General features: G+C 38.4%; 1 protein-coding gene across 3 annotated transcripts in view; it reads right to left on the bottom strand.

The window, feature by feature from the left end:
• The window catches only part of LOC108697593 (Down syndrome cell adhesion molecule-like protein 1 homolog), a 149,677-nt gene that overhangs the window by 31,878 nt on the left and 104,382 nt on the right, over positions 1-13,417 (bottom strand). For 2 of the 3 annotated variants that reach the window (XM_018227768.2, XM_018227769.2), the window contains exons 7-9: positions 12,712-13,008; positions 6,103-6,375; positions 1,602-1,880 (exon numbers count right to left, since the gene is read on the bottom strand). In XM_018227768.2, coding sequence (XP_018083257.1) covers positions 1,602-1,880; positions 6,103-6,375; positions 12,712-13,008 — 849 coding nt within the window. Of the gene's footprint in view, positions 1-1,601; positions 1,881-6,102; positions 6,376-12,711; positions 13,009-13,417 lie in introns of those variants that run through there. The other variant, XM_041571373.1, reaches the window with a different exon arrangement.

Raw genomic sequence — 13,417 nt, 5'->3', positions numbered from 1 at the left:
ATGATAGTTGCACTGGTTTCTGTGCTGCCATGTAGTAATTATCTGCATCAATTACTAATCAGATTGTGACATTTCTATTCTATGTGTACTGTATATTGTGAGTGGATCCCTAAGCTCAGTAAGTGACAGCAGCACAGAGCATGTGCAGTGAATCAGCAGAAAAGAAGATGGGGAGCTAATGGGGCATCTTTGGAGACACAGATCTTCCCTGCTAAAGGGCTATGGTTGACTTGGGCGGGTACAGAAGCCCAAACATTATGTGTAACTTTAGTTCTTCTTTAAGCTAGCTAGCATGGGGGTATGTGGCATGTCAATGGCACAGTGGTGTTATTAGGGGAGGGACTGTACAGAGGTACAAAGATGCATTCTCTAGTACAGTGATCCCCAACCAGTAGCTCTTGCGCAACATGTTGCTCTCCAACCCCTTGGATGTTGCTCCTAATGGCCTCAAAACAGGTGCTTAATTTTGAATTCCAGGCTTTGGAGACAAGTTTTGGTTGTATAAAAACCAGGTTTACTGCCAAACAGAGTCTCAATGTAGGTTGACAATCCACATAGGGGCTAATAAATGGCCAATCACAGCTCTTATTTGGCACCCCAAAATGCTAGTGTTGCTCCCCAACTCCTTTTACTTCTGAATGTTGCTCATGGGTTCAAAAGGTTGGGGATCCCTCCTCTAGTACAATACAAACTTTGGAAGGATATGAAGGGTATTTGGTTTTCTAACTTCAGCGGCTATGCAGATGTCTCCGTCTTAAAGGGGTGGTTCACCTTTAAAGTAACTTTTAGCATATTATAGAATGACCAATTCTAAGCAACTTTTCAATTGGTTTTCATTACTTATTTTTTTTTATATATTTATAGTTATTTGCCTTCTTCTTCTGACTCTTTGCAGCTTTCAAATGGGTATTGCTGACCCCTTCTAAAGCAAATGCTCTGTAAGGCTACAAATGTATTGTTAAGGTGGCCATAAGATAGCGATGTCGCCAAACGAGCGGAAGTCTCCCCGATGTGCGCAGATTAAGGTGGCCGATATCGGGCTGTACCGATCGTGGGCCTTAGGGCCCAATGATGGGATCAGAATGGAGGCAATACAGGCTGTCAGATCGCGGGGCTGCATCAACGAACAGATGTAGCTGTGATCCAAGAGGATTTTTTACCCTGCCCGGTCGACATCTGGCCGACTTTCGTCCAGATATCGATCAGAGACGTCCGTCGGATGGCCACACACATGGGCCAATAAGCTGCGACACAGTCTGTCGACAGCTTTTATCGGCCCAAGTATGGGGGACTTCATTGTGACTTTTTACTACTCATCTTTCTGTTCAGGCCTCTCCTGTTCATATTTCAGTCTCTTATTCAAATCGAAGCATGGTTGCTAGGGTAATTTGGACTCTAGCTACTAGAACGTTTAAGATGCAAAAAAGAGCTGCTGAAGAAATAGCAGTAACTCAAAAAACACAAATAATAAAAAATAAAAACCAATATCAAATTGCATCAGAATATCACTCTCTACATCATACTAAACATTATCTCAAAGATGAACAACCCCTTTAAAATCTTAATTTTTGTCCCAAACAGTTCTGCCCAATCATACTTACCTCTTACAATAAGCTGCCTCTCCCGGCTCACAGTGGCTGCATCATTACTTGCTATACAGGTGTAATTTCCATTGTGCTTGAGTGACACGCTGGATATCTGCAGGGAGCTCATAAATTCCTTGGTTTCAATAGTAATTCCAGATCCGGAAACAATGACCTGTCCATCTTTGCGCCAGGTAATACGGATTGGCATATCCCCCGAGGATACCACACAAGGAATGTAAAGGAGTTGTCCGATGGAAGCAGGGGGGAACTCAAAAGGCTGGATCAGTGGGGGCACTAGGGAAGACATAGACAACTCTTACAAAGAAATACACACTGTAGAAGTACATCAGAATGTTTTTCTGTCTGCACCGTTATAAATCAGACCAGTAAACTACTTTTAAATGTGTGTTATTATGAATGCGTGTTCTACAGAATGGTAAATCCAGGAGCCAGACCTGCAAATTTGAAGATGGCAATTCAGTCCCAATAGACCAAGATGGCATCTTACCTGCCTGTATTTAGGCCCTTTACGTTAGATATCGGTCTGAAAATCAAACATCTCATGTATGAACAGATAGTCTTAAACCCAGGGCATTTACAGAAGAAAAGAAAAACAGATGGTTTGAACTTTTTTAAAATGTGGTATTGCCTCATCTGCCATAGAAGAGTGGCATTGCACATGGGATTGATTTAAATGTTGGTGAAGTCCTGACAAAGTCTTTACATTGGTGGGTTATTTACTAAATCTCAACTCTGCCTTTTAAACCAGAGCCTGAAACTATTGAGAAACGTGTAGGTAAAAACTATGTTCCAATTGTTAAAGGAGCATCTGCCAATGACTACTACTACTACTACAGTACAATGATTTCGACAGGTTTTAGCTGGAATATTTTTGGATTCTGATTTTTAGCAGCTAAAGAGCATAATAAATCTGAAAAAAAAAATTCCCCTCTAAAAATTTTGATTTTTTGCCCGACCAGAAAAATTCGATGCTTGGTAAATAGGTCCCTATATGTTCCAAACCAATTCATCTTGTGCAATGTGTGGGAGGCAATAAAACTATTTTGCTGTTAAAGGGATCCTGTCATCGGAAAACATATTTTTTTCAAAACGCATCATTTAATAGTGCTGCTCCAGCAGAATTCTGCACTGAAATCCATTTCTCAAAAGAGCAAACTGATTTTTTTATATTCAATTTTGAAATCTGACATGGGGCTAGACATTTTGTCAATTTCCCAGCTGCCCCATGTCATGTGACTTGTGCCTGCACTTTAGGAGAGAAATGCTTTCTGGCAGGCTGCTGTTTTTCCTTCTCAATGTAACTGAATGTGTCTCAGTAGGACATGGGTTTTTACTATTGAGTGTTGTTCTTAGATCTACCAGGCAGCTGTTATCTTGTGTTAGGGAGCTGCTATCTGGTTACCTTCCCATTGTTCTTTTGTTTGGCTGTTGGGGGAGAAAAGGGAGGGGGTGATATCACTCCAACTTGCAGTACAGCAGTAAAGAGTGATTGAAGTTTATCAGAGCACAAGTCACATGACTTGGGGCAGCTGGGAAATTGACAATATGTCTAGCCCCATCTCAGATTTCAAAATTGAATATAAAAAAATCTGTTTTCTCTTTTGAGAAACGGATTTCAGTGCAGAATTCTGCTGGAGCAGCACTATTAACTGATTCATTTTGGAAAAAAGTTTTTTTCCCATGACAGTATCCCTTTAAGGATATGTGAATATATGTGCAGTTCTACAGAATATGCGTATACACTAGTATATACTAATGTGTACAAAGGAACACATAAACAGTATGTACACTTTGCATGATTCACGTACATTTACAGATGAAACAAACAAATTATGTATATTTTGCTCTACATGGGAAAAAGTGTCAGGCAGTGTATAATAAACACCCAAGTAAAATCTGTTTAGTCTTTGCAATTATGGCTGCGAACATAGGCATGCAGTAATACTAAATTAGAAGGATGTAAAGGACCATGCCAGTGAACAAACAGAGGACATTTTCTCGTGAACTCACAGGTACTTTACATATGTGCATTTGTACAAGAATTCAGTTGTAAATGAGTACTGAAATACATGTGTACATAAAACACACATGAGTACATGAGTAGATGGAGTGATCCAAGCACAATCTCAGCTTTGCTCTCATGCGCAGCTCTATTCATTAGTACGGATCTCTCCCCGGGTGCTCCTGAATAATTGATGCATTGGAGAAGCTTTTAAGTCTCTGGCAGAGCTGGGACACCACAACGGACACATTATTTTTTAAAAGCCAACAAACACTCCAGAAAACAGCAAGCAGGGGAACAGAGCAAAGGGCAGGGCATTAATGCAGTGTGTTTACACAGCAGGTCCCTGCGCAGGGGCTTGTCAAGGAAACAGATCAGGGTTAAGGGAGAAACAATAACATTGGGGGGGGGGGCTGTGCTGAACTAGGTGGTATCTATTGCATTTGTGGGTGTGAGAGATGTTTTAGGTTGTGGGACAATAATTGAAACAAATTAAGATGCAAGACACAGACTGGAGACTGAAAACTATTTTATACAGTTAAAATCTACTGACACTAATAATGTATGTGCATTATAAAATAATCATAGAAAAGGAATACAGAATAATTATTTGTAAAGTGAAAGAGTGGTGCCCGGTGTTCCCATTTGTGCCACCAGAAAATTAAGGGGGTTACTTACTAAAATCCGAAAATCTCTCATTATTTTATTAAACCACTTCGAGCAAACTCCCTTCCACATTTTGATCTTGTTTATCAATAAATTAATTTGAAAAAATCAGGTGTGGGTAAAGACTCCATAAAATAGTGGAAGAAAAACAGAATTGTACATTTTTTTCAGATTTCACTCCCAAAAACTCTTCACTTTCTACTTGACCTCGGCAGGTTTGAGATGGACTTGGATACTTTTTTTATTCAGATTTTTAGCAGCCTCTGGGTATAATAAATCTTCAAAAATTCAAGTTTGTTTTTACACAAAAAATGGTGTTTTCTCTTTTAAAACCCAAACCAGAAAAAAATGGGACTTTAGTAAATAACCCCCTTATACTCTATTGTGCAGTACAGATAGCTCTGAATTTACGGAAATGCATTTGGGGGCAGATTTATCAGGGTCAAAGTGAATTCGAGGGAATTTTCGAAGTTAAAAAACTCAAAATTCGAATACTTCGACCATTGAATAGTATACTACAACTTCGACTCGAAGTAAAGAAGTAAAATAGTTTGAATATTCAACCATTTGATAATCGAAAAAACTTCGCATCTCAGATTGAATCTTGGCCATGAGTTTTTATATGATGAACCTTTTCCTTATTGAATTAAATCTGGCCCAATGTATCCTATACCGGTATAGGATCAGTTATCTGGAAGCCCTTTATCAGAAGTCAGGGAAAGGCCCATAAACTCCATTATATTAAAATCATTATGTTTTTTTTTTAATAATAAAACAGTACCTTGTGCTTGATAGTAACTAAGCTGCACTAAACCATATCCATGGCAAAACAATCCTGTTGAGTTTACATAATGTTTAAATGTTTTTAGTAGTGTGTGTGTGTTTATATTTGTTTTACCAGTGCAGCACTTAAGACTTAATTTTTTTGGTGTAACTGTTCCTTTAGGTCCCATCCCATAGGTTTTTAATACATTAATTAATATGCCCAGAATGTATCTTTATAATAGGATGATGTTTAGGGTAATGTAATAAATGGTCTTAAGGTTGCTACTTGTCTAGTAACCCTTAACATCCAATCGGCAGATAGAATATACTTGTTAGCAAACATCTAAATGGTTGCTAAGGGTTACTTATTACGCTACTTTTATTGCATTACCAAGTTAAAGTGTTACAGTACATATTTGGGTTGTGGGTCATGTCTGTTTTATCCTCTACCAGGATTATGTTTAAAGCAAAATCTCAGAATCCAATAGTAGGCCCACATACATTATATGATCATTTTTCTTAGATTTAGCAGTGTCTCCTGGCACTAAACAATGTGTTAAAACGTTCACTTCAGGGTAAATTTATCAAAGAGAGAAGTTCTGCCACTAGAGTGAAATTCCGCAGCTCTCAATTCATTTCTATGGGATTTTGAAAGGTGTATTTATCAATGGGTGAAAGTGAAAGGTGATAAATACGCCTATAAAAATCCCATAGAAATGAATGGAGAGTGGCGGAATTTCACTCTAGTGGCGGAACTTCACTATTAACTTCACTCTTTGATAAATATACCCCATAATGTGAAAACTTTCACTTCATTTACTAACAGAGGCAAAGTTTCACCAGTGCAGTTACCAATAGCAACCATTCAGCAATTAGATTTGCTCTGTCTATTGAATATCTAATCAAAATTTTAGAAAGAATTAGTATTTGGATGATGTGTCTAACAGATTAGAACCTATGTTAATATATCAACCCCTACATCTCATAACCTAAAGTGATTTCACATTACAATCATCTGTATCTCTTTGTACTTTGTCCATTTACTTTTTCATATTCTCTGACCTTTGACAGTAACGTGGACACTTTGGCTGATTGAGAGCTGAGGCTGTATGAGAACACTGCATAGATATTCTCCTTCATCCATCCCTTTCTGAACATCGCTCAACATCAGAGTCCCATTCTCAAACACCACCTGCCTGTGGTTATCGGGCAACAAGAGAGAGTCCTTGTACCAACTGATGAAGTAATAGGGATAACCGATGACACGACAGTGAATAAAGCTGTCTCTTCCTGCCACTGCTGTCAGATTCTTCATGGGTCGGATACTCGGAGGTCCTATCATAGGGGAACAGTGAATGTACATTAGGTGGACACAAATTGGTGGAGCACTATATAGAAGAGGGTAATTAGACCTTCAGTGGTCTGAGTACAGGAAATAAATCTCCCCTTGCCCTTTAAGGGCAAACAGAGATATATGAAACAGTTATTTGGAGAGAGGAAAAAACATGGGACAGAGAGAAAGAAAGCCCTGAACGGAAAGGAACTGACAAGGGAAGGAAGGGCTATGGATGAAATAGGTTAGAATGAATGAAAATTAAAAATGTTAAGCAATTGAAAAATATAGACCGCATTTTAGATATTGTGAACAGTGAGTACAAGAGGTGATTAACATGACACAGTCTGTGTCATGGGTCTTGTAAAGAACCAAATGATTATATTTCAATATGTTAGGAAAATGAATTAACATTTGTGACACCTGACAGATTGCTGGATTTAATTTTAAACTTCATGTCTGTTGGTGGCACCTCACTGCTTGGCTTGGTACAAGATGACCTAGAACTATAAAATAATGTTTATTCAATTTATTAAGAGAGCTTGAATATGCAGATTAAATTACAGGTAATCACAAACACACATAAAAAGTAGGTTTAGCAGGCTTTGGTCCGGCACCTTTTAAGGATATGCAAGTTAATCTGTCTTTTATGATGTGTCAATGTACATGACAAAATCCAGCCATCCCAGGGAAAATTGTGGGACTACGTGGATGAGGAAACATGCACCTGTAGCAAACCTATTCTCTAATAAACACGGAATACCTCGCTATTATGGTGGGAATCCAAGGCTCCACTGCTGTCTCTAACAAAAGACTGGTCATATGCAGAATGCAACATGAGTAGGATTGGGTTTAAGTACTAAAGACAGTTTGAATAGTTACTTTAGCAATGTGTAAACAGTGGCAATCAAATGGATTAGCCCATTTTATTAAAGATAAAAGGTCTCAATTGCCAATGCAAGTGCAAATATGGACCTCATTTATCACATGGAAAGTTGTCACATTTTGCAGGCTATGTTGGAGAAATAAAATAGGGGCCTTTTAACTAGCAGCAGCACCAAAGCACAAGGTAATGCCAAGACTTGAGTTGTCCCCTGTGCTGGCTGCAGCCTGTCCATTACCCATTTATAAAATGGCTCAAGGCTTACCTTGTTGTGCCTCATTCACAAGTGAAAGCAAGGCATTATGCATGAAAAATGATTGTTATTTGGGGTTACTTTACCAAGGTATACAGAATATATTTGATGCCATTGTGCTTCATTTATAGTTGGTTGGCGTTTAGACTTTAAAAGCATGTAGCTTGCTGGAACCAATGGGCTGCACCTACAGCACAATGATACAGGTATGGGACCTGTTATCCAGAATGTTTGGGATTTGGAGTTTTCTGGAAACGGATCTTTCCATAATTTGGATCTTCATACGTTAAGTCTACTAGAAAATCATGTAAACATTAAATAAACCCAATAGGCTGGTTTTGCTTTCAATAAGGATTAATTATATCTTAGTTGGGATAAAGTACAAGCTGCAGTTTTATTATTACAGAGTAATGGAGTCTATGCAAGATGGCATTCCATAATTCGGAGCTTTCCGGATAATGGGTTTCCGGATAACGGATCCTGTAGCTGTAATAACTGGGTCTGCTTCTGTCTGAATCTATACTTTTTTTCACTTCATGAAAGCACCCTTTGAAAAAAATATGCTTGTAAAAAGCAACATGGAACCCAAGTGGCCCTTTCATATTTACAGTTTGACAATTCCACCTGAAAGTATCAGCAGCCTTATTCTGAAAAAGGGAACAGACACTGAACAAACATGCACTTAAACTGTAGTGGATGCTTAATAGATCTGTTTTATATATACAGGTTTCCTTGTTTTTATTGGAAAATATTATTGGATTTTGACTTTTATATAGGGTCGCAAGCTGTCTGGTTATTAAAATTGGCTGTTACAGTTTCAAAGTTTTTCAACCTGGACAAAACTCTGCCAATATGGCCCCTGAATTTGACCTTTGCCAAATTTATCCCTTGTCACCCTCTAATAGCATCAGCTCCCTGCTGTCACTCCAGAAAAAGAGGAAAAGTGCCAACTCTATAATAAATTATTTTTTGATACTTTTAAGACCTGTGAGTGCTGATCCTCTCTTTTGTTTTGTACGAAGTATTTGCTGATCGTGCACCCAGGCATTTATACTGCTTTTTTCGTGAGTGCTGGCATCCCTTGCAATTTATATTTATACATTATATATATATTTATATATACTAATAAAAATGGTTTCTATTTTCTCTGTAATACTAAAACAGTATTACAACTGCAATATTACAACATTAATCCATGTTGGTGGCAAAAAAGATGTGGTTATCCAAATGGCAAAAATACTTCTTATCTGGAAAGCACAAGGTCATGAGCATTCTGGATAATAGGTCCCATACCTACATCAGGGAAACAGAATTTATTATCCATCCACTAAAGTTTTGTGGATGTTTATAGAATTGACGGTACCCCTTGAAAGCAGCATTCTTAACTAGCTGTCCCCTAGGTATTCAGCACAGGAGGAACACATGCTTATTAATGTAACTCGCTAATAAAATATATTAAACACATCAGAGTACCAAGGAAAAAGCATAACATGGACACATGCAGAAGCTATTAAATCTCTTTATAACAGATAGCAGTGTTCTTGTACAGCTCTGAATTGATTTCTTTAGCAGCGATGTTACCTGCTGCACTGATAGAAAGAGATAGATGCTTTGTGCAGGGCTGAAACAAAAGACAAGTTTGTTCAAACAAACGGTATTCTTCTTGCATGGATTACATTTGTTCATTGCTAATGCATATGCTCACCCTCTATCACCCTTCCACATTACACAGTGAGAAGAAGATGTTTTCAGTTAAAACGTATTATGTTTGTTATTTAACCCTTTACCAATCAGAGAGTTGTGACCAAAAAGCATATAATTAATGAACTTCAATCTCCCCGTGGCCAGTGAGGCATAGAAAAGTAAGATTTGGCCAGGTGGAAACAGCATGTGTTGCTGCAGCAAAGCAAAGGGAAAACACACAGCAACCTACAGGACTCTTAAAGGCAATCTTTAACCCAATCTCTGCTGATAATTCCAGTTAAATTAAGCCAACCAGAAATAAAACAACAAGTCAAGACACAGCAAATTCAGTACTACACAAGCTTGTAGGGCTACTGTCGGCACATATATAGGGGCAAATTTACTAAAGGGCAAAGTGACTAATGCGGGCAAAAATTTGCCAGCGTGAAGTCATTTCAGTACTTCACCGAACGGTCTCTGGCTTAACTTCACTGGTGAAGGAGATAGACTCTAGAGGTACTTCGCTCTCTAACGCCTGGCGAATTTGCACTCTGGCGAATGGACGTAACTACGCAAATTCAATATGCGGATTTAACTGAACGTTACCTCTTGCGCCAGACTTGCCTTCACCAGCTCAGACCAGGTGAAGTGCAATACTGTAGATTAGATAGGAGTTCCTAAAAAAAATAGATGAAAATTTTTCTAAGTCCCAAAAAACGCTAGCGTCTTTTCCTTTTTCAGGGTGATTAGCTGAAAAAGAGCATACATTTTTTTGGGGGTAACCGGCTTCCCCCTACATTTCCTAATTTATGGCACATAAACTATACACTGGGCACATGTGTAGGGCAATATAACTACTTTATTTTTATCAAGGTTTCCCGGGCTTGTGTAATGTAATGTATTTGCTGCAACATATACGTCCATTGAGCCTTAACTTTCTGTATGCAAATTAGGAAATGCTAGCGCAACTTCGCATGGCGCAGTAACGCTATTGAAACTTTCCCAGTGTTCGGCACCCTGGACGCAACTTCGGATTTTAATGAATTAGCGTTGTCCTGGTGAATCTACTCCTGCCAAAGTGTTGTGCTGTGAACGAAGCAGGTTAGGTTAGTGAATTTGCCCCATAGTGTTGTGTCATTTTCTGTCAAATTATAGATCTGGATATCATTAAGGTATAAATATATCTATGTATTTTAAAAGGTTATGTGGTGTTCTTTTTGGTATTTTGAGGTTCTTGGTGTTATTTTGATGCGGTCAAATAAAAGAGAGCAGCTCTGAAGATGTAGGGTCACATGGCTGATTTTAAAGGAACTAGCGCTTGTAGAATAGTAGATATCTATGGAGCTGGGTAAGTTAGCTTATTGCTAACAGTGTATTTTATATGTGTATCTCATAATATCCATACCAGTACATCTGGAGACTTTCGTAAAAGGTACTAGATACTGCATATCATGACCTGGATAAACCAATCTTCTTAGACATATTTTATGGATGATGTAAGTGGCGTAAATATATAGGAAGCAGACCCCGCACGGGCAGAGGGCCCCCCCTCCACTCTCTTACCTGCAGAAGGGGAGCGCAAGTCAGCATGGGTAGGCAGAAGTTGGGCAGAAGTTTTGGAGGGTTGGGAGGATGGGGATCGGAGTGCGCCAGGTCACTCTGAATTTTTTTGCATGGGGGCCTGACGCACTCTAGTTACATCACTGGGCATCTTAACAGCTTGCATTATAAAGGGGAGCAAACTCAATTTCCTCCTTTTGATACTATATTTGCCTTTAGGACATAGTGTATTAATTATGCTTCCCAAGCCAGGCAACCATATTCTATTTAAGTTAGTACACAGCACCTTACATCATCTGTAGTGGCACTTATTCTCCAGGACTGCAGGGGAAGTGCCTGTGTGCACTGTGTCACCCAGAGATGCAGTGTACTTGTGCAAATGTGTATCAAATACCTTGCACCCTAGATAGAAACATGGAAGTGACTGAAGTTACTGGATGTCAGTGTAATTAATATGAAGAATTAGAGATAGGCCAGTAGCAAACTAAAAAAATCAAGAAACAAACTAGACTGGTTTTTTAAATCATATAATTGGGACTGCTATTTTTAAAGGAGAAATAAACCCCCCCAATAAAAAAAAACCCCTACCAACGACCCTAGGTAGTATCCTAGGTAGAATCAAGGGGTAGAATGGGTCTTTAAATGTTCACTGTGTAAAACAAAAATCAATAAAGAAATATTTGAAAAAAAAAAAATGTTCACTGTGTATCTGTGTGTATATTACACTTGAGAAAGGGCGTTAAAGGCCCGAAACATGTCGTGTTTCACAGTCTGAAATAAATAATTATAAGAAGTTAATTCTGCGTTTGAGTGCTCTCCTCCTTCTCATTTGAAAGATTAGGATTAAACAGTGATTGGGAAGTATCCTGTTTTTTTTAATAAATATTTATAACAATTACAATGTATATATCATATTACCTAGCCCATGAAAAAATGCCTTAGGAAATATAATATAGTATTGCTTGTAACAATATGACCAGTTTGTATGCAAATTTGTTTTTTAACTTTAATTGATGTTCTTAATTGATGGAGATATAAGGCTAGACTAACTACTGATATCACCTCTGATGAAACGAGGCATGAAACGCGTCAGGTGATCACATTGTCATAGTACAGGAAGTGTGATTCTTGTTTGTGGTTTTAAATGTAACCTGGAATAAAGCTTTTTGATTTTTAGGAACTGCTGCGTGGACATACTCCTTAACAAACTTGGCTGTATGTATATTTGGCTGAATCGGAGACTAGCATGTCGAGGAGTGAACAGCAACAGGAGGTGTGCCTTAAAGTGAGGACTAAGGGATACGGACACATGAGTTGTGGATTAATGGTGCAGTTTTATGCTGATAGCACCGGCCCATAGTATCAGGTAAATAAATGCAATCACTTGGGGGTACCTAACTTTTATACTTTAAATATAAAATTACTTCTCTTTTATGTAAGTAGAATCTCAACTTGAACTATTATTTGAAGTTGGACTATTTCTGGGAGGTGACATGGATAGAGGATAGAGTAATAACAGAGTAAAATACAGACAAAGAGAAGATGAAGGGCTATGGGAGATGGCAGAGACAGAGGATAGGTAATATGTAGTGAGACAACATATCAAGTAGCATGAAACGATTTTAGAGTCCAGACTAGAATGAAATAATTCCAATAATTGTGTTAAAATTAGGACAGACATGAGGACCGTGAGAGACTGAATAATTAGAAAATAATATACTACAGGATAGGAGAGAAAATTATACTCATGCACAGAAAACCAAGAGAGAAAGAAAGCGTGAGTAAAAGCTTACTCACATGAATAATAATAAAAGAAAATGGAAATATGATAGGGATGGGGTGATACAGATCAATAAAAAAATTCAGGAAGCAGAGAGGGAAAGGACAGAGGATCCCCAGGTTTCATGCCCAAAGAGGCCATACAGACCCTATTCTGATATGTAGAAGTAGGACAGGCACCTCTTACGTTTATTCGAGCTTGATACTCTGCACTCCCCACAGAGTTGCGAGCGGCACAGCGGTACACCCCCCCATCCAGGATCTGTGGGCTGCTCACATTCATGTAACTGACTGCACTACCATCAGCAGTGGTATACTGATTAGAGCGGTGTCCAGAGTCCCGTTGGATGGGTTCATCATCCAGGGTCCAAGTAATGGTGGGTGGTGGCGCTCCCTTGGCTGAACACATTAGTGAAAATTGTTCCCCTGGGTTCATCACCTTCTCACTGAAGGAGGAAAGGATACGAGGTGTACCATCTGTAAAGAATCAGGATATGCTGTCATTGTACTTTGTTAAATACGTTTACCCAATTGCATTTATCAGACTGTATTTCTCACTCTCATATGTATCATTTTCTATTCCCAAACCTTAATTAATATGGCAGACCTCCAGCAATTTACAAAAGATTTATACTAAAATGTCAAACAAAGCAGGACCTTTACTAAACATTTTTAATTGCATGAATATCCATCCTAAAGAAACACAAAGTATTATTATAAGAAAAAAAAAGGAAAATGTATATGCTTCAGTGTATTGATGCAACACAGTATATGATTATAGGTTACAACATTTTCAGCCAGTATGCTTTCACTTCTGGCTGCATTTTGCAATATTTTAATACCTACTTAAATGTAAATGAAATATATTTTGCAGTAGGCTATGAAA

This window comes from Xenopus laevis, chromosome 7S, assembly GCF_017654675.1.
Source record: "Xenopus laevis strain J_2021 chromosome 7S, Xenopus_laevis_v10.1, whole genome shotgun sequence".
Taxonomy (NCBI): Eukaryota; Metazoa; Chordata; class Amphibia; order Anura; family Pipidae; genus Xenopus; species Xenopus laevis.
Note: the sequence above shows the minus strand (reverse complement) of the source record. Positions and strands in the feature narration are given on the sequence as shown.